The sequence below is a fragment of the Eschrichtius robustus genome, chromosome 8 (genome assembly GCF_028021215.1).
Source record: "Eschrichtius robustus isolate mEscRob2 chromosome 8, mEscRob2.pri, whole genome shotgun sequence".
Taxonomy (NCBI): Eukaryota; Metazoa; Chordata; class Mammalia; order Artiodactyla; family Eschrichtiidae; genus Eschrichtius; species Eschrichtius robustus.
Window position 1 is genome coordinate 19,975,787 of NC_090831.1, and position 27,128 is coordinate 20,002,914.

The 27,128-nt window shown below is 36.7% G+C and overlaps 1 protein-coding gene and 1 non-coding gene across 3 annotated transcripts in view; one reads left to right on the plus strand and one right to left on the minus strand.

Annotated features, from left to right (window-relative positions):
* The first annotated feature begins 2,027 nt into the window (after positions 1-2,027).
* The window catches only part of ORC5 (origin recognition complex subunit 5), a 72,598-nt gene continuing 47,497 nt past the window's right edge, over positions 2,028-27,128 (plus strand). For both annotated transcript variants that reach the window (XM_068549917.1, XM_068549916.1), the window contains exons 1-7: positions 2,028-2,188; positions 6,299-6,391; positions 9,397-9,597; positions 15,233-15,307; positions 18,927-19,038; positions 24,470-24,600; positions 27,009-27,057. In XM_068549917.1, coding sequence (XP_068406018.1) covers positions 2,117-2,188; positions 6,299-6,391; positions 9,397-9,597; positions 15,233-15,307; positions 18,927-19,038; positions 24,470-24,600; positions 27,009-27,057 — 733 coding nt within the window. In that variant the 5' untranslated portion in view covers positions 2,028-2,116. The remainder of the gene's footprint in view (positions 2,189-6,298; positions 6,392-9,396; positions 9,598-15,232; positions 15,308-18,926; positions 19,039-24,469; positions 24,601-27,008; positions 27,058-27,128) is intronic.
* LOC137768967 (U6 spliceosomal RNA) lies at positions 14,097-14,203 on the minus strand. Its single transcript, XR_011074886.1, has one exon. It is a non-coding gene; the product is annotated as a U6 spliceosomal RNA (small nuclear RNA).

Genomic DNA, 27,128 nt, shown 5'->3' on the forward strand with positions numbered 1-27,128 from the left:
ATTTTGGAGTGAAGCAGACCTAGGTTTGAGTATACACTACTTGGAAGATAAATTTCAGCTAGTTTTTCCACTTGCAAATCTATTATACTGCAAAGTTTAAATGGGATAATATATCTATCACAGTGCCTGCCACATTATGTTTAATAAACCTTAATTGCCATTCCCTGTCACCTTGTTTCCCATTGCTTTAGTTTAGGACATTATAATTTACTGTTTAGAACTCTGCAACAGTTTTTTTAACAAGACAAATTGATTCTATCTTCCATGCCGTAGCCAAAAGGAGCTTCCTAAAAGTCAAGTCTTGTCATTTGCTTTTTTGCCTAAAATTCTTCATTGGCTCCCTGTGGCCTATATGAGGTCCAATCCTCTTAGCATAACATACACTTGCCCCAGCGTGACCTCCTGCCACTCTAGGTTTATTCTTAAAAATTACTTGCTAGTCCCTGGCATATCATTGCCTACTTGTCCCTTCTATGTCTTTAGCTTGTCTTTTTGTTCTTTTGCTTAGAATTGCTTTGTTGGTCTCACAGGTGAACCCTTATTCTTAAGTCTCAGCATCCCAGTTCCCTCCTGAGGAGCTTCTCTACACCTGTCCAGGCAGTAAGGCACTTCCTCCCAGGTCAACAATTACTTACTGACTGCTTATTAGGTATGTACCAGCCAGTATAGTATACACTGAAAATGGAGCTGTGAAGAAGACAAGGTTTCCTGCCCTCACAAAGCAGCTAGAGGCAGAGACTAACATTTAGATAATTTACTTATAATTTTGTTGAATGCTATAAAGATACAGTGTTATGGGAATGTATAACCCCGTCTTGAGAGGGTGGTCAAGGGCTAGCTTCCCTTAGGAAGAAACACTAAAAGATTTGATGGATGGTGCCATTGTACCCTTTATAATTCTTTCTTAAAGTACTTAGGCAATTGCACTTGAATTGCTTTCAATATATGATTTTGACTAGCGGATAAGTTATAGGAGACCACGATTACCAAGAGATCCTTTTGGCTATCACAAATACAAGATTCTGATTCTGATATCCATGACTTAAATCTATGTACATCAGGCACTAAGTATATAATCTTTTATCCCTAGCAATAACCCAGCTATTATCTCTTTTATAGATAAAGAAGTTAAAGTTCAAAATGAATGGTTCAACGATTCTTCCAAGGTCTCTCTGTTGAGTCAATGGCCCCAACCCAGCAGCTTCAGGATCCCAAACCCTCTTTTCACCATACATTTCTGTCTACTCCTATATCTATTTCCAGAATCTTCTAGCGTCTGGTTTCTAGCAGGTGTTCCGCGAACAAATAAACGGAAAGCCTTATGCTAAAGATAGCATTATTTTTCACTCTTGTTGCCCTCAGCAACTCACACTAGAACTTCTTCCCATTAGGAGGGAGACGTATTTCCAGATCTGTTTTCAGGCTTGCAGTAAGACTAGTAATTCCAAGTTGTTTGTTGACTCCATCAGTCTTTTTTTTGCACCGGACGCCAATTTTCCACACCCTCCTCAGGAAAAAACCCCGCAGCTTTTGAGAATATTGGTTATCTGAGCCCGCTTTCCTCAGGTCCCTGTAAGGAGGCGGGCCTCGGCTCCACGACCGCCTCCCCCTCCTGGGTGGGGCTACACGACAAAGCTCCCCAGCACTTACGGCTTCTAAATTTGGGGCCTTTAGGCGGGAAAACCGAAGCCACAGGTTCTCGACTTAGTGGAGCCCACAGGGCCCCCTTAGCTCCTTCAAGTGCTTTCTCTGTTCGCCAATCCCTGCACCCCCCTCTCGACCTTTGGGCGGCAAAGGCCGCAGCCCGAGACGCCCTACCGCACAAAGCAGGCTCCGCTAACCCCTCTACGGCGCCCAGAGCCCTACCGCACAAAGCAGGCTCCGCTAACCCCTCTACGGCGCCCAGAGCCCTACCGCTTCAGGCTGTGGAGGACTAGGGCGGGTCCGACGCTCCTCTTGCGCGCTGACGTCACGCTGACGCACGGCCACGCCGGCTCCTCCCACAAGCCCGAGAGTCCGGTTTCCGGCGGGAGCGCGGAGACCCGAGCGTGGGTGAGGTTGCGGTTGTGAGCGCGTAGCTGGCCGCGGGCTCCTCTGTCCTCTGGTACCCGCCAGGATGCCTCACCTGGAAAACATGGTGCTTTGTCGCGAGTCCCAAGTGTCCACCTTGCAGTCCCTGTTTGGAGAGGTATTGTGGTCCAGCTATCTTTTCTCTTCCAAATCCCGAAGGCAAACAATTCCGTGGTCTTGCGACATGTTCCAATTGTTAAATTTTCGTTCGGATTGAGGGGCCGTAGACCGTCTTTTGCGTTGAGGTAGGGGGTGTTATAGGTTTCTCCCACTCCTCACCCGAAGTAACTTGTGAGCGGTCTCTTAAACTGCACGGGAAGGACCGGCCTGCACTAGGGCTCGTTGGCCCAGGACGTCATCTTTTACACACGCCACGGTTTTGAGGGGGTGTTAGTCCAGAGTAGCTACTCGAAGTTGCTTCTTACCCCAGCTGAACAGGATTTTATACAACAGGTGTGTTTGCCCAGTGTTACTTATTCAAAAGTGAGTCCCCACGTTTCAGTGAGGTAGTTAGTGTAAGTCCTGTGTGGATGGGTAGTTGTCAAGACCAGTGAGGGCCAACGCGGTGCTTCAGGTTTAAGACTTCAGCGGCTTTTGCAGCGTTGATAAAGCACAGAAGAGGTCTTGTCTAGGCTTCTTGACTAGCAGTTCAGGTGTTGCCTAAGAGAAGAGGTTAAATGTTTCCTCTGGATGAACACTGCTACGGAGTCCTTTCCATAGGAGGTAGCATTCATTAATTCCATACTTAATCTGTTTTTGATTATATTCTGGTGGTCTTTAGTGAGCCTTTTGCTTCAGACTCATTAATTAGACTTGGAATTGATCACACTTGGATCTCATCTGTAAGGAGAGTAAATGAGAGTTTAGGGTCACACTCACATTCTCCCCTCACACCTCTGGTTTGCTTTCATAAGTACTGCTTTCATCCAACTAGCCGGGTGGCATTCTGGGGTGGCCTGTAAAGTATTAGTGGAAAAGTACCACCCTCCTTCTAAAGGGGCACATTAGTTAGGGAACTAAGACCAGGGACTGCACCCTCAGTATTCTAGTTATAACGCTTTTTTTTTTAACGTCAGATTTTTTTTTTTTTTAAAGCAGGCATTGGGTCTTTTTTTTTTAACTTTATTTATTTATTTTTGGCTGCGTTGGGTCTTCGCTGCTGTGAGCGGGCTTTCTCTAGTTGAGGCGAGGTGGGGCTACTCTTCGTTGCGGTGCGGGGCTTCTCATTGCGGTGGCTTCTCTTGTTGCAGAGCAGGGGCTCTAGGTGCGTGGGCTTCAGTAGTTGTGGCACGAGGGCTCTAGAGCGCAGGCTCAGTAGTTGTGGCACACGGGCCGCTTAGTTGCTCCGCAGCATGTGGGATCTTCCTGGACCAGGGCTTGAACCCGTGTCCCCTGCATTGGTAGGCGGATTCTAAACCACTGCACCACCAGGGAAGCCCAGTTATAATGCTTTTCATTGTAGTTATCTATATTATCCCTGAAACATTTTCTTAGTTATACCTTATGCATTCCTTCCCTGGAGTAGACAAACCCAGATCACTACAAACGGAAGTGGTCCTCCTGAAAATGAATGTTGGCAAATAGAGATGAGTGGTATCGATTTGGTGTAGATCACAGAAAGAAATCATATTTAACAATTTTAATAGCACTTTTCTGTAAGGTGCTGTTCATGTAGGAGATGCAAAGATCTATAAAAAACTGATTCATATTTCTTAGCAGATTCATTTATGTGTTCAGCAAATAAATATTTAGTAAGCACCTTCTCTGTTCCAGGCACTGTGCCAGATCCTGGCTTATTACAGTTTATGTTAGGTTTATGAAGGTGAAAGGTTAAATAACAGTGCAAGAGTTCAATACAATTCTAGTTAACAGTAGAAAAGATGATGTAAGGTGGAATATTATTAAGCACCAAATAATGGATGCAGGTAAGTGTGGCAGGATTCCAGGAAAGGAGAGTTTTAGTGTAGCTTGGAAAAGAGTCCTGAAGGATATCTTGTGCTTCTCTTTCAAGGTGAAATATAGTATTGTATTAGCAGAGATGCTCAGCAAGCATGCGTTTAATTCTTGTTACAGAATTTTTGAGCTAGTTAATTTAGAAGAGTGTTATATATAAACTTAAGAAAAGAATCCCTGTATGAAACATCCATTTTTAATCTGTTGGGCTGCTCTTGCCATAGGCATTTGCCATTAGAAAGTATTTTCCTGTATAAATCTGAGTTCCTGATTTGTCTTGCAAAAAGGAAATTTGTAACTTGGTGGCTAGAATGTAATAAATGTTTGTGACTACAGTTGGCCTTTGAACAATGTGGGAATTGGGGGTGCTGACCCCCTGTGGAGTTGAAAATCAGTGTGTAACTTTTGACTCACCCCAAACTTAACTGCTAATAGCCTTACCGAGAAACAGTCAATTAACACATATTTTGTATGTTATATGTATTATATTCTGTACTTTTACAATAAAGTAAGCTAGAGGAAAGGAAATGTTATTAAGAAAAATCATAAGGAAGAGAAATAATTTATAGTACTATACTGTATTTATCAATACTGTAAGTTTACATTGTTTATAAGATGAATCGTCTGTCAATATATCAATATTGTCTTAATAATACAAAACACTGGGCATGTTATACCTATTACTAACTCGACATTAAAAATGAAAAGATAATGTGAAAAAGAAATTCATAGCTATTTACAGGTATAATGATTCATACATTGATAACAAAGAAGCAGCGATATGATTGCTTTATGGTAGCCTTCTGTTATGGATAGAATTCCTTCATGGTAGCCTACTTATATACTAATGAATGAACCCTTATAAAGTTTCATGGCGTACAGTATTCCAGTCATATTCGTAATACAGTATTGTAAACACATGGTTACATTTTTTGAAAAACCACTTACCTGTGATGATAGGCTAATACACAGTTTCTCCAATTATAGGAAGGAAGGAGGGGTAGGAAGAAGGGAGGAACGGAGAGGGAGAGAAAGAGAAAGAGGGGAGAGGCTGGGAGGCACAGACATACCATATGGTATGTATGGTAATGTAATCCTTTGGAAGCAAAGTTATAAAACAGAAAACTAACACATTATTAATTTTATATTAAATATCATTCACCTTATGCCTTTGTAAGGATATACTATTATCTACATATATTTTACGCTTCATGGCATACTTAATTTTTCCTATGTGTTTAGGCTACGTGGTTCATCTGTGAGTTTTTTCAAATTGTTGCAAATCTCCAGAATTGTTTCCAATATGTTTATTGAAAAAAATCCATGTATAGATGAACCCAAGCAGTTCAAACCCTGTGTTGTTCAAGCGTCAACTGTACTATTGTAGTGGTAGATGATGATCATAGAGACTCTACTTTTTCATGAAAATTGCATCATCCAATTTTCTTATAATTATTTTTTAAGTGTATGTGAATTCCTCCAAAGCAGGTTTTATCTCTAACTGATTTTTGTACTCTTTAGTGCATCATGGTTTTCAGCATTTAGTAGCTGTGTAATAAATGTTCATTGAATGAATGAAACATATTTGTAGTATTGACCAGACCAATATAGGGGTGTTTGACAATTTTTACTTTTCTCTAGGCTGCTGACTCAATGTACTTCAGGAGAATCTTGGGAATATGTATTTTGAAATATATGCTGTGTAGATTTGATCATTGAAAACAATGATGAAATGTACACATTTAGGCCAAGGTAAATGTAGTATGCATAATTCAGAAGTATCCTGTAAGTTTTCCTTAGAACAGAGGACTCTTGAAATTCTTTCTAGCCCTGTGATTACATATGCTTAGTTTCAAACCTTAGAATGTAGACTGAAGTTGCAGCCTGTGGGCTTAGATTCTATAAAAAAAGGTTAAGAAAAAATTGAAGTATGGTCAAAATTATTCTTGAAAATTCTGTTAAATCTCTCATAAATTTGAAAATACAAACATTTATATATATAAACCTGTATAATAATAAAAGGGTTGAATATATATATGTATAGTAATATATCATATATAATAAATAGGCCAAATGTGATTTTCCAGAAATTTTGAGAAAGAGTAGAGTTGAATTCAAGTAGGTTTAAGGTGTAATGATGAATCCACTAAATGCTCACTGTAGAAATCATTTGGATTGAATAATTTACTTTATCATGGAAAAGTTTGTCACAAGTTGATGAATGTTTATTTTCTGTTTTGTATGTGCAGACTGATATTTGTCTTTTCTCTGCTAGAGACATCATTTCAGCTTTCCATCCATTTTTATTTATGGACATACTGCCAGTGGAAAGACCTATGTAACACAAACTTTGTTGAAAAGTTTAGAGGTAAGAATATCCGAAACTCATTGTTAATTGATTTTTATTCATAGACTCCTAGAAATAGAAGGGATCTGGGAGATGTTTAGTTTACCTTTCTCTGAAGGAATATCTTCTACATAAAACATTTCTGACCAACTTTTGGTTGAAGACCTTCAAAGACTGTAAGCTTAAGAAGGCATTGTTAAATAACTTGAGCCTTGATGTTAGAATGTACTTTTTAAGTTGAGCCAAATTCCTCTCTCTAACTTTCATTGGATGATAATATTTGGGGGAAAACACACATAATAATAAATTCTTTAAAAATACTAAAATCTGTTTCTTCTCCATTATTGTACATATTTGTAATATTGATAGTGATAAGTCTGAATCTCCACAAGTACAAAACTAAATATGTCACCTTTACCCTGCCCTTCTTCCTGTATTGCCTCTAACGGTGAATTTCACCATTCACGCAGTTGTCTAAACTTGCTCTTTACTCTTTCTTTATCCTCACTCTCTCAGTAAATTGAACAGTAAACACATCCTGTTGATTCTGTATCATTAATGTCTTGACTCCATGTAGCTTGAATCGTAGCCATTGCTGCTACCTGAGTTTCATTTACCATTATTTCTTTCATTTATTTCCACAACAGTTTCCTAAGTGCAGTCTGTTCTCCACCCTGCAGCTAGTCCATGAAAATCTTAAATAAGATCTTTAGGAAAATGTTCGGGTGTTTTGCCTGATATATAAGACCCTTCGTGAGCTGAGTTCAGTTTATCTTTCTTAACGTAATGCCTAAGAATTTGAGATAGAGTCTGGCAGACTCATGTTCTTCTTCAGGGTTCACCCCTTAGTGCTTTCGCATCTGAAAAGTAGGGCTCATAGTGACAACATTTGGAATTGTTGTGAGAATTCAGTGAGTTAATACATGAAAAATGCTTACCACAATACTTAGTATATAGTAAGCACTCGATAAAGTTTAGCTGCTCTTGTTCGTGATTATTGCCACACCCTCTTTCATATCCTAAGCCAGGGATGGGCAGACTTTTTCTTATGGGCCAGATAGTAAATATTTCAGGCTTGCGGGCCAGGTACTTTATATTAAAACCACTCAACTCCTCCTCAGTGTGGAAGCAGCCATGGACAGTATCTATCTAAATGGGTATGGCTGTATATATCAAAACAGATTGCTAACCCAAAGGCTGTAGTTTGCTACCCCTGGTCCTAACTCTAGCTCAGAGTATGCGTGTTTTGTGTGGCATACTGAACTATTTACAGTTCTTGCTGTCTCTTACTTTCAACCCTTGGCACATACTTCTTGGAATGGCTTTCTTGTACTCGTTCACTCCAACTCTTCTACCCTATTATTTGGCAAATGCTTATTTATTTTGCTAGGTTTTCTTGTGTTTACACTTTGGGTAGCCTTTTTTGACTCTCTGGGCTGTGTTAGATGCCCCTCTGTTGTGCAGCCTCAGCGCTCTGTGCTTAATTCTGTCATAATATTTATCCCTTTCAGCTGTGATAAATGTTTGTGTTTCCCTGGCTTGAAACTGTGAGTTTCTTGAGATTATCCCCAGCACAGTTCTTGGCATATATCAACTTAGGGATTTTAGCCTTTGATCCTGAAGATTGCCTGTGCATTTTAAAATACAGATGCCTGAGGTTCATACCAGGCTTCAGAACCTGAGTGTACAAGGTCCTGGCTCAGGCATTTGCATTTGGAACTCCCTGCATGAAGTGTCCAAAAATATCTATATTGGATAAAAGCATGAAAACTGAATATGGAAGTTCCATATTTAAGGTCTGTATTTCATTTTTTAATGTATCTTGATTTTTGCTGCTACTTAAACATTGTAATGATGATTATCACCACTTTTGGTATAGGTACACAAAGAGACATTTAGAATATGCTGCCATTAAAGGTCATGGATAGCACACAGGTAGCAGTAAACAAGACAGTCTTAACAGACCTATTGTGGACTCTAGTTTATAAAGGAGTGGGGGTAAAGGAAGTCAGAAAATGCTGGTGAAATTGTGCCTAAGTAAATATAATGTAGCCTTAGTTACACTGCTACTCTGAGGAAAAAAAGCCTCTTTATTGGGTGAGATTTATAGAATGTCGCTAAAAACAGTTATAAGTTCCATTATTTGTGCCAGATGCCCCAAGCTGTCTTCCTCTGAGTGATCAGTACTGCTTTTGTGATTTCATTTTGAGAACGGACTATATTTATAAATCTTTTTTTCCTTGTTACTTCTGGAATTAGCTCCATTTTGATAGTTCTCTAAATGAAGAGCTAGTTCTAAGTCCTCATAGGGGGATTACTCTGGTTTTTAACTCTTAAAAATGTTTTTTTGGTTTAGGTGTGAACATGATTAAAAATATTATCTTAAAATTATAAGTAAGAAATTCCCACTAAGAATTTTAACATTCCCATGTTCTTGGGTTTCTTTGTAAGAATTCTTTAGCGGGAAATACAGGTTTGCTTTCAATCCCTGTAGGAAACAAATGAAAACTCAAATAATTAAAGTGAGTTTAATGGAGGGACTATAATATTTTACAAAGGTTGAAGAAATGTTAAGGGAAGCAATAAGTGATGGTGATGTGCTGAGAGCCTTTACCTCCCTCAGACCTGAATGGCACAGGAAGGAGCTGTAATCAGGCCCCAGCAAGAGGTGTAGCCTTTGATGAGGGGCCGCCCAACTCGAGCTGTAGCCTTTGGTAGAAGATGCAGCCACTGTCAAGCTGTGGGATGGGGGTGGGAGTCAAGGGAATGAATATTCAACTTCTTTCTCTTACCACTTTGCTTCTGTCTCCTGGTTCTTCCCACTGGCTGAATCCAGCCAGAGCCAGAAAATAAGAGTCTGGGCGATGCAGTCTGCAGTGGTCAGCCTCCTGGGGCATTCTCCAAACTCCAGAGCAGTTTGGAGAATGGTGGGGTATATATTTAGAAGGGCAAATGGCGCACATCCAGCAGAGCCATTGTTGTGTATATGTGTTTTCTATTTACACTTTTTTGGTTTTTGTTTTCAGCTTCCTCATGTCTTTGTGAATTGTGTTGAATGCTTTACCTTGAGGCTGCTTTTGGAACAAATTTTAAACAAGCTGAATCATCTTAGTTCTTCAGAGGGTGAATGTTCTACTCAAATAACCTGTGAAACATTTAATGACTTCGTTCGCTTATTTAAACAAATAACCAAAGCTGAAAGTCTCAAGGATCAGACTGTATATATTGTAAGTATCATCTCTTATTTGAAAACTGATTAGATCAATTTCCATATTTTTCTTTTGAGACTTATTATGTACAGTGCATTGTACAAGGTGCTTATAAAAATGTTTTAGATTTATTTCTTTTTTTTATTATTAATTAATTTATTTATTTATGACTGTGTTGGGTCTTCGTTTCTGTGCGAGGGCTTCCTCCAGTTGCGGCAAGCCGGGGCCACTCTTCATCGCGGTGCGCGGGCCCCTCACTATTGTGGCCTCTCTTGTTGCGGAGCACAGGCTCCAGACGCGCAGGCTTAGCAATTGTGGCTCATGGGCCCAGGTGCTCCGCGGCATGTGGGATCTTCCCAGACGAGGGCTCGAACCCGTGTCCCCTGCATTGGCAGGCAGACTCTCAACCACTGTGCCACCGGGGAAGCCCTATTTCTTTTTTTAATTGAGGTATAGTTTTTTAATTGAGGTATGTATAGTTGATGTTCAACATTAGATAAATTTCAGGTGTACAGCATAGTGATTCACAATTTTTAAAGGTTATATTCCATTTATAGCTATTATAAAATATTGGCTATATTCCCTGTGCTGTACAATGTATCCTTGTAGCTTATTTATTTTATATGTAGTAGTTTGTACCTCTTAATTCCCTACCCTTATGTTGCCCCTCCTTCCTTCCCTCTCCCCACTGGTGGCCACCAGTTTGTTCTCTTACCTATGAGTCTGTAGATGTAGTTCTTATCTAAAGGGAGCTTCAGTTTAGTAGAAGAGCTATGACGTGACGTACTCAAATATGACTACATGTAGAATGTGGTTAGTAATAACCATGATATGCAAAGCACTGATTCAGGCACATCTGGTACAGCTTCATAAGGTGATAACATTTGAGATAGATCTAAAAGAATGATTCGGGTATCATTAGGAAAAAACTGAAGAAGAGGAATTTCCTATGGAGGGAATTAGGCAAAGGCATGCAGATGGGAATGGAGGCCAGGGAATGCCAAATAGTCTGGTCGTAGTGGGTTTAAAGTATGAAGGAAGAAAAAGAAGAGTAGAAAGGTGGGTGGGGGTAGATCAGGGAGTGTCTTGAAAACCATACTAACGAGCTTTATTTCATTTCCTAGGCAGTGAGAGGCAAGGACATAGTGAAGACTAGAGCAACAAACATGCTTTAGGAAGACTGCTATGAAGGCATGTTGAATAGGTGAATTTGAGGGGATTGAAAGACATAGGCTAGATGGTTTTGAGGCTCTTGTAACTGTTTCCATTAGAGGAAATTTGGGCCTGGCCTAGAGTTGGGGCAGAAGATGCAGAAAAGAATAAATGGAAGAGACAGCAAAGGTCAAACTTGTCAATTATGTATGGGTAGGTCTGGGAAAGATGAATTGTTTGATTTTAGGTTGGCTAAGTTTAAGTTTTAGTTGTTACATCAATGTGAAAATAACTAGCAGACAACTGAAAATATATAATGTGTTTTACATTAGTGAGATTTTATAACACCGTAACCTTATTTTAAAAAATGATTATCTCTGGAATTGAAATTACATTTTAATATAATACCTTCTCATAATGGCTAAGTTTATACTCACCGAAGGGACCACATCTTATGCATTCTTGCATCTCCTTAAATGTATAAAACAGCTCCTTCCACATTTTAATTTTGTTCATTTATTTATGCAAATATTTACTGAGTACTTCTTATGTGCCAGGCACTATTTTAGATACTGGAGATGGAACAGAGACAGAATAGTGTCTGCCCACTTGTGGCTAATGCCTCTAATTGAGGAAGATAGGTAGTAAGCAAGTTAATATGTAGTATGTCAGATGTGGTACATTAGAGTAAGGGAGAATCCACTGGGCGGGGGAGGCTAGTTATTTTTCTAAGTGGGGAAGGCAGAGAAGATCTCACTGAGATGATGATAACTGAGCTGAAACCTGAAGGAAGTGAGGGGCAAGTCATGAAAATATCTGAAAAAAGAGTATTCCAAGCAAAGAGATTTATGTGAGCGTACAGAGGAGACTGGAGCATGCCTGTGTATTCAAAGAATATGAAGGAGGCCATTTTGGCTGGAATATAGTTTAAGTAAGGGGGAGAGGGGTAATGTTGAGAATCAAATGAAGAGTACAGGTACATTTGATACTTATTTGAGAATCAAATGAAGAGTACAAGAGTACACTAGTGCAGGCTAGTGTTATGGGTTGATTTGTTTCCTCCAAAAATTCGTATGTTGAAATTCTAACCCCTACTACCTCAGAATATGACCTTATTTGTAAATGGGGTCGTTGCAGTTCTAATTAGTTAAGTTGAGGTCATACTAGAGTAGATTGGGCCCCTCATCCAATATGACTGATGTCCTAATAAAAAGAAGAAATTTTGAGACAGACACGCACATAGAGAAAATGCCACATGAAGATTGGAGTTATGCTGCCACAAGGCAGGGGATTATCAGGAGCTAGGAGAGGGACCTGATACAGATCCTTCTCTAGAACCTTCATGGGAAGCATGGCCCTGCCAGTAACTTGATCTTGGACTTTTAGCTTCCAGAACTGTGAGATAATAAATTTCTGTTGGTTAAGCCACCCTGTTTGTGGTACTTTGTTATGGTAGCCCTAGGAAACTAATACAACTAGTTATGAAGCATTTGTATTAATCTAGGCAAACAACATGTTGGCTTAGACTGGGGTAGTAGCAATGGATGTGGTAAGATATGGACTGGATATATTTTGAAGGTAGGGTTGACAGAATTTTCTGATAGAGTGAGTGTGGAGGAGGAGAAAAAGAAGTCAAGCATGACTCAAAAAAAAAAGTTTTTGTGCACTTGAAGGGATAAGGTTGTCATTATCCGAGTGGAGAAAACTGCAGCAGGTGGGGTCTTGCTGGGGGAGAAGGAGTGATGAGGAGTTTGGTTTGGGGCATGTTAAGTCCAAGTAGAGATGTTCAGTTGGCAGTTGGATGCTTGAGTCTGAGGTCAAGAGAGGTTCAACATGGAGATACCATTTTGGACTGCTGAGCATATAGTAGTAGTACTTAAAGCTGTGAGACAGGATTAGGTCACCGAGAGAGTGAGTGAGTTAGAAAAGAGGTGAGGCCAGTGACCGAGTATTCTGGTGCTCCAGTGTTTAGGGGATGAAGAAATGAGGAGACAAGAAATCAGTGATGTACTGATGTCCTATACAAAGAAAACTTGGAGAGTGCATAGTCCTGGAAGTCTCTCTGAGCTGCCCCTCTCCTGGTCCTTTGGCTAGAGGAAGTAAGGTTTTTGTTGGGGCTCTTTTGGTCTGTGCTGCTTGGCCTTCCTGTGTTGCCGGCTTCTTCAGCTCCACAAATGGGATATGTGAGGCAAAAAGACAACTTAGACAAGTCACCCTCTGAAGTGAGTTGTCATTCTTCTGGTCCTGAGGTCCCTAGCTGGTCTGCCTTCTTTCCACCTTTCAGAGCCCCATTTGTTTTATAAGTAATACTCAAGATTCTTAGTTTTACTTAGGAGGAAGAGGAAAGTACATCTACTCCATCTTAGAAGCAAAAGTCTAATTTTTTTTTTCTTAAGAGCAGGTACATAGTGAAGAATTAATAACTGCTAGTATAGTTTGGCACTGTTACCTTGATTTATGCTAAGGCGACTCTAGTTTAACCCACCATTGCTTTTGCACCATTAGTGCAAATGTCACCATGATGAAAAAGGCATGTAAATTTTTAGTATTATTATGAAAATAGTTTTGACCTCACCAACTTCCTGAAAGAGTATCAGAAACAGCACGCCCCCCCTGCCCTCACCTCACAGGGGGCCACAGACTACACTTCAAAAACCAGTGATGTAGGAAATAAGTTGATCTTTCACTGGGTAGGGTAGGCAACAAGATCACTGGTGGAGAGAGGGATTTAAGGAAATGAGTCTACCATATCAGAAGGTCATTTATGTGGATTTTGAAATATCCAAAAAATACAGGAGTTATATTAGAGATGTGATAGTCAGAAACTATAATATTTAAAGACCAAGGAGGTATGACCCCAGAGTGTTGGATGACTCCAACAAGTAGAGTTTCAAAGTTGTGTCTTTAGGGAAGAGGGAGAATCAATATTCTGCAAAGAGCCATGAGGAATAAGTAGGACCCAACTCACTTTTCAGGCCCACTGGATCAAAGTAGGCATTCAATAAGTTATTTGTTAGATGACTAAACATTAGGGTGGAAAAGTTTGCAGGTGTTTAGCATAGAACATTATTTAGAGTAAATCGTAGAATGTTCACCTAATATATGAATTGGTAAGTTTCAGCACTTAGGAAATAATGCAGAAAGATGTCTGAGAATGTTTTCTAGTCAGTAAACAAGCTTACAAATCAAGAGTCTATTAGAATACCTTCAGGTAAATTATTTAAAAAATGTTTGAATCTGAATTAAAATTTTAACTTCTTCAAATATTAGTTATTTGATAATTGCTTTTTTTAAAACATCTTTATTGGGGTATAATTGCTTTACAATGGTGTGTTAGTTTCTGCTGTATAACAAAATGAATCAGCAAAAATATGGAACGCTTCACGAATTTGCGTGTCATCCTTGCACAGGGGCCGTGCTAATCTTCTCTGTATTGTTCCAATTTTAGTGTATGTGCTGCGGAAGCGGGCACTGATAATTGCTTTTGAAGAAGGATCATTTATTAAAATACCATAAAACCATTCATTACAGTGGGTTAATTGTATCCAGTCAGAAGAATGAACTATTAACTTACTGCTTCAGCTTTGTGTTTTGCATTAAAATGGGCATACAAATGGGCCAGTTTATTTGAATTAATCTGTGTCCTGTATTAGAGAGTTTTTAAATGGAAATTGATGGGAAAATTGCAATTGCGAATACATAGTGGAGAAACTAATTTGTATCTTTTTAGTGGTAAATAATCTTAGCTTTATTTTGTCTAAATGAATTAAGAATTAAATATCTTAAGTTGATTACTCTCATACATTGTTTCAAGCTGTCTATTAATCAATAAAACAGATACAAAACAATTTGGACTATTCAGGGAAATAGTATTATATTCCCTGCATTTTAATTTTATTCCTAATTTAAATGATTATAATTTGCAACATAATCCCAGTAGCATTATCATAACACTGAACAAAAATTTAATCTTTCTTAACATGATCGGTTTTCTAGTTAAACAGGGTTTGGTATCGAGTTACAAAGTTCAAGCAAGAAAAGTTTTACATGATGAAATTCAGAATTTTCTTCTGTCAGGTCAGAAAGCTTTGTAATTATTGGTACGTGGTAGACATTTATCTTTTACTAAATGTAATTAAAAATGCACATAGTTTTATTAGTTTTATTTCTTGTATACCTATAAGAAAAGGTCCTTAGAGCATCTTAATTCATTATCTTTTTGATGGTATATCTTTAAAACAAACCTTTTTTAGTATAACTATGACCCATTCTCTAAAATCTGGGTTGAAACATGTTGTTAGTAGTTCATTTTTTAACTTATTTAACCTATTTGAAATGTCTTCCACAAATGTAAATACTATTTAAAAAATTAATTCATAAGTTCCATTTTTTTTTTAACATGGGAAGTTCAGATCTTGAATTGTGCATTATATTATGTAAATGTTTTGCTAAAGGGCTTTTTAAATCAATTTTGACACTGCTTTTTTTTTTTTTCCGTAAGGTTCTTGATAAAGCAGAGTATCTAAGAGATATGGAAGCAAATCTTTTACCTGGATTTCTTAGGTTACAAGAATTGGTAAGTGATGAATGAATCTTTTTCCCCTATGGCCTAATCAGTAGAACTGTATTGTCACATTTTTTCATTTTGCCAATTTGATAGGTGAGAAATAATCTCTTAATATAAAGTTGATAATGCATTTCTCTATTATGTGTGAAGTTGAGGATTTTTTCAAAGTTAAAACAATTTGTGATTTGATAAGACTTATTCTTCAACTATTTTAGCTTTTATTTTTGATTGTGAAGTGGCTAACACTGCTTTCTATTAAAAGATTTTAGGTTGCTAGAGTAAATGGTGGGGGTGGGCTAGACTTTGAACTCTCTGCAAGAATTTTAAAATTTTCATTTCAGTAATCTAAAAAAAGAATGATAAGTCTGTTCTGGATCATCTGATGTTCTGTCTCATGGCCACTCAGATTTTGGAACGAGCTTTGTGTTTCAACTTAAAATTGTGTTGGTACTGAATAACACTAATTCTACTGTGATTGTCATGGCCTAATGAGAAAAGAACAGGGAGAGACTTACTATGTATATGTCAGGTGAAAGCCAAATAGTAATATGATGACAACAACAGGCAGTAGTTTGTAGTAATTTGAATAAAGGAAATTGGTGAGAGAATTCAGTTTTTACTAATACTAGCTGCTATAGGAATGCTAAACTCAAAAGGACTGTGGCTGTTTCCTGTTAGTACCATATTCATGAAGTGAGCAAAGATTTAGTTTAGGCAAAACAGTAATGTTCATCATATTCAAATAATGTTAATTTAAATTTTACTAGTTTTATAGTTTTATATTTAACTTATAAATAAAAATATTTGGTTTTATAATTTTATAAGTACCTTGAGCATAAATAGTTTATACCTACTTAGTTTTATGTCTGTATTATTTAAGTATTAAGGAACATTATAATAAAAATAAAGTAAACATTTGGGGAGACAGTGCCTAGAGCATTTCCACCTTTGAAAAGTTAAATATATTACTCAAATTTGAGAAACTGCTAGAAGTTCTCAGCTGATTGCCACTGGAATCATTGTGTGCCTAAGGCTGACTCCTAAAATCCCCTTTTAGTAATAGTCTTGAGGGGAAGATGTGGAGAGGACAAGAGAAGAGTAAGTGTAGCTCTTGGTGACTTATCCTGGAAGTTTCCTCATGAAGTCTAGCCTTTCCCAGATTGATTAACTCTTGGCATTTTACTACTGACACCAGGGACCCATCCTCATTGAGTAAAGGTCTCTTTCTCTCTTTCTTTTTTTTTTAAAATTATTATTTATTTATTTATTTATTTATGGCTGTGTTGGGTCTTCGTTTCTGTGCGAGGGCTTTCTCTAGTTGCGGCAAGCAGGGGCCACTCTTCATCGTGGTGCGCCGGCCTCTCACTATCGTGGCCTCTCTTGTTGCGGAGCACAGGCTCCAGACACGCAGGCTCAGTAGTTGTGGCTCACGGGCTGAGTTGCTCCGTGGCATGTGGGATCTTCCCAGACCAGGGCTCGAACCCGTGTCCCCTGCATTAGCAAGCAGATTCTCAACCACTGCACCACCAGGGAAGCCCTCTCTCTTTCTTTTTATTTATTTTTTGTTGTGGTTTGTTTGCATTTATCCATCCACTATTTCCCATTGTTTTGCTCAAGGACTCCCTCTCTGGTAGCCAGAGTGCATTCTTGCTGTCCTCTCGCCCTTCCAGAGTAAAGCTCACCCCACTATTTTTATCTTGTCACAGTACTTAGACCTTTGATCATGCATCCGGTCATAGTACTTAGGCCTTTCACTTTTTTTTAGTTTTAATTATGGAAGTTATTTGAAGAAAATGAAAAGATTCATAGTAAGCTCAACTCCATCAGAAAAGAAAATTGTTGTTTTGATGTTTCTGAAAACATGCTTGATTTTTAAATGTGTATTTCATTTAAGAGAAATACAGCAAAAGCATTTCACACTTTTTTATATTAAATACTTATCAGAGTAAAATGAAGTTTAAATTATGATAGATATCACTGTACGTTGAAAGCACTTTCAGATGAACAGATGAGAACATTACCCAACTTAAATCCTTTTATTTATTTATTTTGTAATATATATATTTAAATTTATTATTAATATACTTATTTTGTTTTTTGGCTATGTTGGGTCTTTGTGGCTGCGTGTGGGCTTTCTCTAGTTGTGACGAGCAGGGACTACTCTTCGTTGCGGTGTGCGTGCTTCTCATTGTGGTGGCTTCTCTTGTTGCGGGGCATGGGCTCTAGGTGCGCGGGCTTCAGTAGTTGCGGCACGTGGGCTCAGTAGTTGCAGCGTGCGGGCTCAGTAGTTATGGCTCGCAGGTTCTAGAGCGCAGGCTCAGTAGTTGTGGCGCACAGGCTTAGTTGCTCAGCGGCATGTGGGATCTTCCTGGACCAGGGATCGAACCCGTGTCCTGTGCAGGTGGATTCTTAACCACTGCGCCACCAGGGAAGTCCTTAAAATCCTTTTAGACTGATAAATACCTCTATTTTTTTTAACCTCTCAGTATTTTTTTAACTGACTTTATAAAATTCTTCTGGGTAATCATATTTTAAAGCAAAAACAACTCAATGCTTTGTAATCAAGATTGTGTTTAGAGCATGCTTTTTTATCCCTATGGAAATGAATTCAAGGATTCTTAAAAATTAATAAGACAAAAAGAACATTAGAAAGTAAAAATCTTTTTCTTTCTTTCATAAAGATGCTACATTTTCTGTGGAGTTACTAATTTATTGAACTCAGCTATCTTTGTTAGCCAGAAGTATATTTCTCTAAATAATGAAAATTGGAATATAAGGTTACACATAAGTTAGAAATCAATAAATAGTAAATCACCATCAAAGTATAGTGTAATTTATGTATGACATTGGGTCCTAAGAATAGTTATAGAACAAAACAAATACGTCTGTTTTGTCAACTTGGGAGACGTCCAAAAGAACATGGGAAGCATTAAAATTTGTGTTGAGAATGCCAGGTGTCTATAGATAAATTCTAGCATTAGAATTAGCATTTGTGGCCACTCTGTAGAAGGATAACATACACATTGAGCTTGTTCTCTTAATGTTATTTTTGGAATACTAATTATAATTTCTACATATATTTCAAAAGATGTCTGTTTACTTAACATTGGTATTTTGGATACTCAACACTTGTTTGTGTCTTTAATGTATACTCAACATCTTCTTGAATATACATTAAAATATGCAACTGGTATTTTCTTTTCTCTGGGTACTATAGCCATTTTAATAATGAAAGATGTTAAGTTTTGTCTTTTTTGGTTTATTGATGTAAAGCGTGTGATTTCTTTGAAAATTCCCATAAAAAGTTCTTGTCTTAATCATTCAAGCAGACGTGTTTCTTAATTTCTATAAAATTAGTCGTTGTGTGACTGTCCTAGCATTCATGGGTAACTGAATTGTCGATTAACCTAAAAGTTTTATGGAAATTCTAAGTAATTATGTTTGAAAATTTGCATACAAGGGTGAGCTCCTTGATTGGGTTTTCTAAATATGGCTTATTAATATGCAAATAATTTGTTATATGTTGGAACTTTGCTGGATTTCTTTTGAAAGAAAAATTCAAATGGAATTACTGTTCTGATTAAGATTTTTTAATGCAAAGTTACTTTTATTTATCTCTCTTTTACAGACTGACAGAAATGTGACTGTTATCTTTCTCAGCGAGATTGTTTGGGAAAAGTTTCGTCCAAATACTGGATGCTTTGAGCCATTTGTCTTGTATTTCCCTGATTATAGCATAGGTAAATTTGAAAACATTGTTTTGATAAATGATATTCAGTAAAATAGTTTTTGTTGTTTGAAAGATTAAGCTAACATGTTCAAATGGGAATACTTTGATGTTTTAATCTATTATGGTTTGCTGCCAATCTCAAATAAAATGTTATGTATATTTCTGCACTTACAGAGGTTGTTCTTGCATAATTACTAACGTTTTTTTGAAAGAGCAGTTCTCACATATTTGTAAATAAAGGTGTATTTTCACATTTTTTTAGTCAGTACAATAAGATGTATATATAAGTGGGATTATTACATCCATACAAGTGAGATGTTTAGATTGGCAAAGCACATTAAAATTGTACTGAAATCTTTATATACCATGTACTTGAGTTAAGTACTATGTGGAATGTATCTTTTGATTTTGTAAATCTCATTTTTCATTACTGTAACTCTTACAGTAGCAATTGTCCTAGCCCTTGTGTTTCTTATTTCTTTTTGGTTTGTGTTTAATCTTAAATTTCATAGATCCTAATAATTTTTATCTTTGGAATAATACAATAGCTTTTTTGTTGCTGAGTAGCTTTGTAGATTAATACTGTGCTGTTACTGTGCAAATATGATACTTCTGATTCAAAGATTATAACTGAAGCATAAGATGGTTAGAGGCTATGAAAAAATAACATTCCTTGACCTTGGCCTCAAAACACTATCCCTGTGAACTAATCAGCTACAAACATTCATTATTAAGATCAACACATTTTTGCCTGTTTTCACAAGAACAGCGATCAGATAACACCTCCTGCCTTTGATAATTAACTGAGATAACAAAAAGGAACCCAAAATAGATGAAGGGAACCCTTAAATTTTTCATAGCTCCTCTTCTATGAAAAATCACAAGGAGAAGAGAAAAGGGTAGGAAGAAAAGGAATAAGTCAAAGGATTTCATAAAAAGAAGTTCTTTTTACTTACGTCATGACCGTTAGATGTTAAAGTTTTTCATGACCCATTTAGTGAAAAATTATTAAAAAATGCTGGTTTTCTAGTGAAGTTGAAATTAAAGTATGCTATAATGAATTGTAGAATTTGATTAAATTTTATAAAAAATAAGGATACAAAGCTGCAGAGATGGAGAGAATTTGAGGACATAATTAAATAATTAAAGTGACCTTGCTAATTTTAGAAAGTGTTAGCTAATAGATTTTTTTAAAAAATAAATTTATTTATTTATTTTTGGCGGTGTTTTCTTTGTTGCTGTGTGCAGGCTTTCTCTAGTTGCGGTGAGTGGGGGCTACTCTTTGTTGCGGTGCGCGGGCTTCAGTAGTTGTGGCGCGCAGGCTTAGTAGTTGTGGCTCGTGGCTGTAGAGCGCAGGCTCAGTAGTTGTGGTGCATGGGCTTCGTTGCTCCGCAGCATGTGGGATCTTCCCCGACCAGGGCTTGAACCCATGTCCCCTGCATTGGCAGGCGGATTCTTAACCACTGAGCCACCAGGGAAGCCCTAAGCTAATAGATTTTTGAAAAATGTATAATGTGGAGCCAAGTTCATCTGATTATTAAATTTTAGAGCCTTTAACGTATTAGGTTTTTTTTATAATTCAAAAGCATCATAATCATACAAAAAAAGTTCAAAAAGGAAGCATTAATTGATAAGCCAAATTATAGTCAGAATAAGTAAGCATGGAACCAGGGCAAAAGGATAATCTTAGTGTCTAAGTCGTCTAATCATAACTTGATACATATGTCATCTGTAGAAATATGGTATCTGATGTTCAGGACACTTTCCTCTTAGCAGTATCACTAGGGCCCTAATTTGGATTTCTTGTTTTCTCTCTCCCACACGCAGACTGCTCATCTTTTGGTAATGCTTTGTGTTTTTTTGTTTTTGTTTTTTCCTTCAGGTGGATTATAGTGCAGTTGATCAGGTTTTTGGTTTAGTTATTGAATCAATCAGAATAAGTTAGGTTATTCTCTAGTTAACAGTCTGAAAATCTCAATGACTTATAATTTTCCACCTCACAACCTTTGTGCTATTTTTGTCCTACATTTTACATATACATTTATTATAAACCTTATAATATATTACTATTTGGGCTTTACAGAAATAAAAAGGCAAGGTGGAAAATATCTTTTATTGTTTATCCTGCTGGAGATTTGTTGAGCTTTTTGGATATGTGAGTGTATAGTTTTAACTTTGGAAAAGTTTCAGCCATTATTTCTAAAAATATTTTATCTGTGTCCTGTCGTTCCCCCCCACCCTGCTCCCCACACCTTTTTCTGGGACCATGTTACATGAATGTTAGACCTTGTGATATTGTCCTGCTGAATCTCTTATTTATTTAAATTTTACATCTTTTTTTGTCCTCAGTGTTTTATTTGGGATAGCTTTTGTTTCTATGTCTTCAAGTTCACTGATCTTTTTATCTACAAGTGTGTAATTTGCAATTAATCCAAGCCAGTGGAATTTTTCACTACTGACCTCATTATGCTTTTGTTTTCCTTTATATTCTTGAGCATATGAGCATGTTTATAATAGTTGCTTTAATGTTCTTGTCTACTAATTCCATTACCTCTTTCATTGTGGGGATGTTTCTATTGACTAATTTTTCTCTATTATGGGTATCCATTATGCTTTCACATGTGTTTAGTAATTTTTGATTGAATGATAGGTATTAAATTTTTTGTTGCATGTTGGACTTTTTTCTGGTTAAGCATTTAAATTACTTGAAAATACATGTGACCCTTTTGAGGTTATTTTTAAGCTCTTTTAGAGAGAGGGTCTAGAGCAGCCTTTATTCCAGGGCTAACTTTAGCTCCACTTCTAAGATATAGCCCTTTTGGGTTCTCTGCTGAATGTCCCATGTATTTAGTATAGTTTCTCCATTCTTACTGGTGGCAAAATGAACAGTTTATAGCCCTGTCTGAACTCTGGAAATTGTTTGACTTACAGCTCTCTAGTAATTGTTTTTTCCCCAGAAGTTGTTCTTGCTTGTCCTTTTGAGGTTTTACTCTATGCATATAAGTACTGGTATTCAGCTAAGAGTCAAGGGCAACATCTAGGCAGATTTCTGGGGCTCTTTCTCTGCATAGCTTCCTTTTCTCATGTATTCTACCCTGCACATTCTAGCTACCTTAGGTCTCTCTTCTCTGATCTCTGTCTTATCAACTCACTGAGATTAATGGGCTCCCTTTGGAACTCTCCTGTACCACAGTTCTAAAATTACCTCTAGTTAGAAAGCCTGGCTGATGGTAAAACTCACCTCATTTCACTTTTCTCATGTATCACAGTCCTTTGTTGCCTATTGTTTGATGTCTGAAAATAATAGATAAAAAATAATATAAAAATAATAAAAATAATAGTAAAAAAATAATTGTTTTCTATATTTTGTCCAGTTTTTAGTTACTTATAGGAGAGTATTTCTGGACCCTCTTACTCCCTTATGACTGGCAGCAGAAGTCCCTCTCCATGTTAGAAATGGTTGTTCTTGGTGTGTTAGACCATAGTTTGATAGTGAAATTTTAATACAGCAGAGGACCCATCAAGTGATTTCTCCTTCCCTTTATTTATTACCTGCTAGTACACTGCTTTCAGCTTTCTGTTAGAGATGGGATTTTTAGTAAGTTTGACTGTTAGAGCTGGTATGGCTTCCTTAATGTTGAGTTGTACTCTGAGAATTTGTCTGTAGCCTGTATAACTAAGCAGCTGGTCTACTTTTGTTGCAACCCAGTGAAAGTTCTAATTCTTAGAAGACTTTAGTCAGAACTGAAATGGGCCAGTGGTCATATATAATCAACTTTCTTATGAGGTACTGAGTGTCACCTGTAAGGGATATCCCGAAGAGAGTCAGGAGGAGCTTAGGAGTGCAGTCTAAGCTGGAGACTTAACTGTTTTCCAGGTTTCCTCATCCATGCATTTAGAGACCACCTTTTTGCCTATGTATGTCTGTCTGACCGTTGATCCCTTTCTTCCTTTCCTCCCTCCCTTCTTTCTTTCATCTATCCAGTTATTTGTCAGCTTTTATGGGGTTGGCCAAAAAGTTCTCTCGGGGTTTTCCGGGTTTTTCCGTAACATGTTATGGAAAAACTCAAACTTTTTGGCCAACACAATATATAAATATCTTTATCTCCAAGTTTTAAGGCACCTTTAGAAATTTTTAGTGTATCAAATATTTGTTTTAAAAAGCTTAGTAACATTAAATTTAAAACTATTACATGTAAAAATACATAGACTCCAAAGTCAAGTTTTGCACTTTGTGTATTTTTTTTCAGTGGTTGTGATATTAAAATACAGATCTAGTAACAGTCTCTATCTGGAATTCCTTCAGGATAACATTCTAGGCATGAGAATAGGCTTTGAAATGTTTTTTGGGCTTTTGTTTGTTTGTTTGTTTTGTTTTGGCCAACTGCCCTGTTTGAAAGAGCCCATTAATATAACTATTTCTAAATTTCTGTATATTAGTATGTATTGATAGGCCATATATATTGTTATGTACCTATATCTAACTGACTGTGAGGAATAAGACAGTAGTTAAAATCAAAGGCTGATGGTAAATGGGAAAGTATCCATGGTAAAAATACTCACAGGGATTCTTAGACAAAAGGAAATTGACATGATCAGAACATCCCATGAGAATTTTCACTTGTAAGTATTGTGAAAGTCTTGAATCCTGTGGAAGTAGGCTTAAGGTACTAGTCATGTTCAAAGAGCTCTTAACTGAGAAGTCTAAAGAGACCATTGCATCAAGAAGTCAGAGGGAATTGCAATAAGGAATGAATGAATGACTGATTTATGTGCTATAACTGGGAAATTTTGAATAATAGGTCGTTTCTTTTTAGTTTTAACTGTGCTTCTACAATATGATATTTCTAGCAGGATAAAATACAAGTTTAGGACTCTAAACATGTGATACTGTATAAGGAGTTTAAGGTAGAAGAGAAATAAAGATACCAAAGTTGTAGGAAGAAAACACATTTTATAAAGAAAGGGAATGACAAAGTAAAGATGAAGATTTTAATTAAAAAAATCATGAAAAAAAAATCATGAGTTCTTTTCACTTTACAAAAAATGAGCATTTTCCAGTTTGGTGGTAGTTTATGTAGTACCCCTTATTTTTATCTAGTTGATTTACTTAATTGGTAGAAAAATAAGTGGAATCCATATTATTTTTTTGCCCTTGATATTGATGTTGCCCGTTATAAGGTTCTTGTGATTTTCTTTAGATGTCATTGCTTCGTATTTGTCTTAAGTAAAATTTAGTAATTTTTTTTTAGAATGTTAGGTTCATAATTCTTTTACCTCAGTTTTAAAACTTGTATCACTTTTACATTCTAATCTTGTAACTGTTTCATTGTTCCTAACAATTGCTGAGCCTGTGTATTTATTGTTTAAACCTTTGTTATAAAATGGTAGAAGATATAACTAGGGTCAGTCATTTCTGTTCATTTGTGTCCTTTGAACAGGTAACCTTCAAAAGATTCTATCCCATGATCATCCTCCAGAATATTCGGCTGATTTCTATGCTGCCTACATTAACATTCTTCTTGGAGTCTTCTACACCGTATGTCGAGATTTGAAAGAGCTCCGGCATCTGGTCCGTGCTCATTTTGTTTAAAAAAAATGTACATCTTTTAATATTTTTCCATGAAGAAAGGGTGTGAGATAGGCTAGAAGCTGAAAATTTATTCTGGAAATTTGGATATGGCCTTTGGGAGCAAATACACCATAAGAAGGTGGAAGTCTGTGGGTTAGTACAAACTTTGACCTGATCAGAAACCTTTCAGTCATTTTTAGTTGTTTCTTTTAATACATCCTTAGGAGTGTTTTTTAATTTCCTCCTTTCTCTTTTCTCTAATTGCAGAAAATGTTTAACTTTATTAAAATTAAAATGAAGATTAACAGAAAGGTGGTGTGAAAACTTAAGCAATTTTATATCTTTTTGTTAATTTTTTGTAACAGAGTTTTTCAGGTTTATATATGTATTGATAGTGGTCTGGAATCTAGATGAATTTGAATATGGTCAGAAGCTTTATATAGGTCTTTCATTAGCCACTGACCTTGAGTTAGTAATCTTTATATAAAGGATTACTTTTTTTTTTTTTAACGTCTTTATTGGAGTATAATTGCTTTACAATGGTGTGTTAGTTTCTGCTTTATAACAAAGTGAATCAGTTATACATATTAAAGGATTACTTTGAATATTTATATAAAAGATTACTTTAAAAAGTTTTTAAAAACATTAGAATAGCTGTTTATACTTCATAGGCAGTTTGGAAAATAATTGTATTTACTTTAATTTTCATATTTAATTTAATTTTTACCTTTCTGCTTTAGTTGTGGGGATCTGAAAAGGAGGAGGCAAGAATATCTGGTTTCACTTTTAGAACCTTTTATTAATACTTAAGGTCTTATCTCCATGTAACAGAAAATGGTAATATATCTAAGGCTAGAAAACAGTTACTTTCAAAGGAACAGATTCTATATCTCTTGGTACATTTTCTTTGCTTTGCTCTTTTCTTTGCTCTGAAAAGTGTTACTTAGAGGGATTCCGTGTGTATTTGAGATAGAATATAGGAGAAAATGACCATTTAAAATTGTGTTCACATTTAGTATGTTTTTGGAACTTTTAAACTTTAGGCCTCTTCTGATTTAGTTGTACGTTTCGAGCATCTTCTGAGTAGGGAAAAAAACAGAAGACAAGCTGTTCTAGTTCAAGCTCATCACTAACATCTCTCTGGAAGTTGAATGTCTGGGACTCCTGGTGCCCAAGGGAAATGACGACAGGGGGGCTTACAGAGAGGAGAGAGGGTCAGTGCACGGTCTCAGCGTGAGGTGGAGTCAGGAGCAAATACTCATCCATTGTCCTTCCTGGGAAATAACTTGTAGCTTCTACTCCGTAGCACTGATGTCCTTGAATCCTGTGGGAATCTGTGCTGGCAGCCATTTCAAAGTAGATTATAAAGTACAAGAAGGAGGAATTATTTAGCGAAACTATTAGTAGGAAGAGAAAATGTGAAATTTAAACATGGTTTTTATAAAGTCCTTTGGGTTTCACTGAGGAATGATTTTATTTAGGGATGAGGTTACAGCTTTTTATGTTATTGTTACATCATATTGATAAACTTGAAGCTTGAAGTATGGTTTAAGTCTTTACTACTACTAGTAATACTAATAAATATAAGAAATGATCTTTAAGCATTGGAGAAATAATAGTATAGTGTTCTGTTTTTCTGAGTATGTAGAACATAGGAAAATAAATATATGTTGTCCTTTTTCCTTCAAATGGTTACTATTATTTGTTTTAAAGTTTGTAAGTGGCATATTAAGAGTTTAATAAATCATCTGCAGAATATTCTTTTTAGGCATGTTTTCTATGTGCTTTTTTTTTAATATAATAAATTTATTTATTTATTTATTTTTGGCTGCGTTGGGCCTTCGTTGCTGCACGCAGGCTTTCTCTAGTTGTGGCGAGCGGGGCCTACTCTTTGTTGCAGTGCACGGGCTTCTCATTGTGGTGGCTTCTCTTGTTGCGGAGCACAGGCTCTAGGCGTGTGGGCTCAGTAGTGGCTTGCGGGCTCTAGAGTGCAGGCTCAGTAGTTGTGGCGCACAAGCTTACTTGCTCCGTGGCATGTGGGATCTTCCTGAACCAGGGCTCGAACCGGTGTCCCCTGCATTGGCAGGCAGCTTCTTAACCACTGTGCCACCAGGGAAGCCCCTATGTATGTGCTTTTAAATTTGCTTTGGGAATTGTTATATTTCTTTATATCTAGAGGCTGATACATTAGGCAGGATTTAGCCAGTTAAGGAATATTTTACATATTGTTTTACTGTTGTTATTGATAATTGTGGTTTTATTGTTGTAGTAATAAACTATAATAACATTTTACTTGAGCAATTATATTGAAATAAAATTGCCTGAATTCTAATAAAATTTTTACTTGAAAAATAATATCTAATTGTGGTAGATAAGTGCTTTTTTCTCTTTTTTTTCTTTGTTTATAGGCAGTACTTAATTTTCCTAAATATTGTGAACCTGTTGTTAAAGGAGAAGGTAACTATAATTTTACTATAATAATATTTCTTTTGAAAAAAGTTTCTGTAATATCTAAATTATTGAAATTT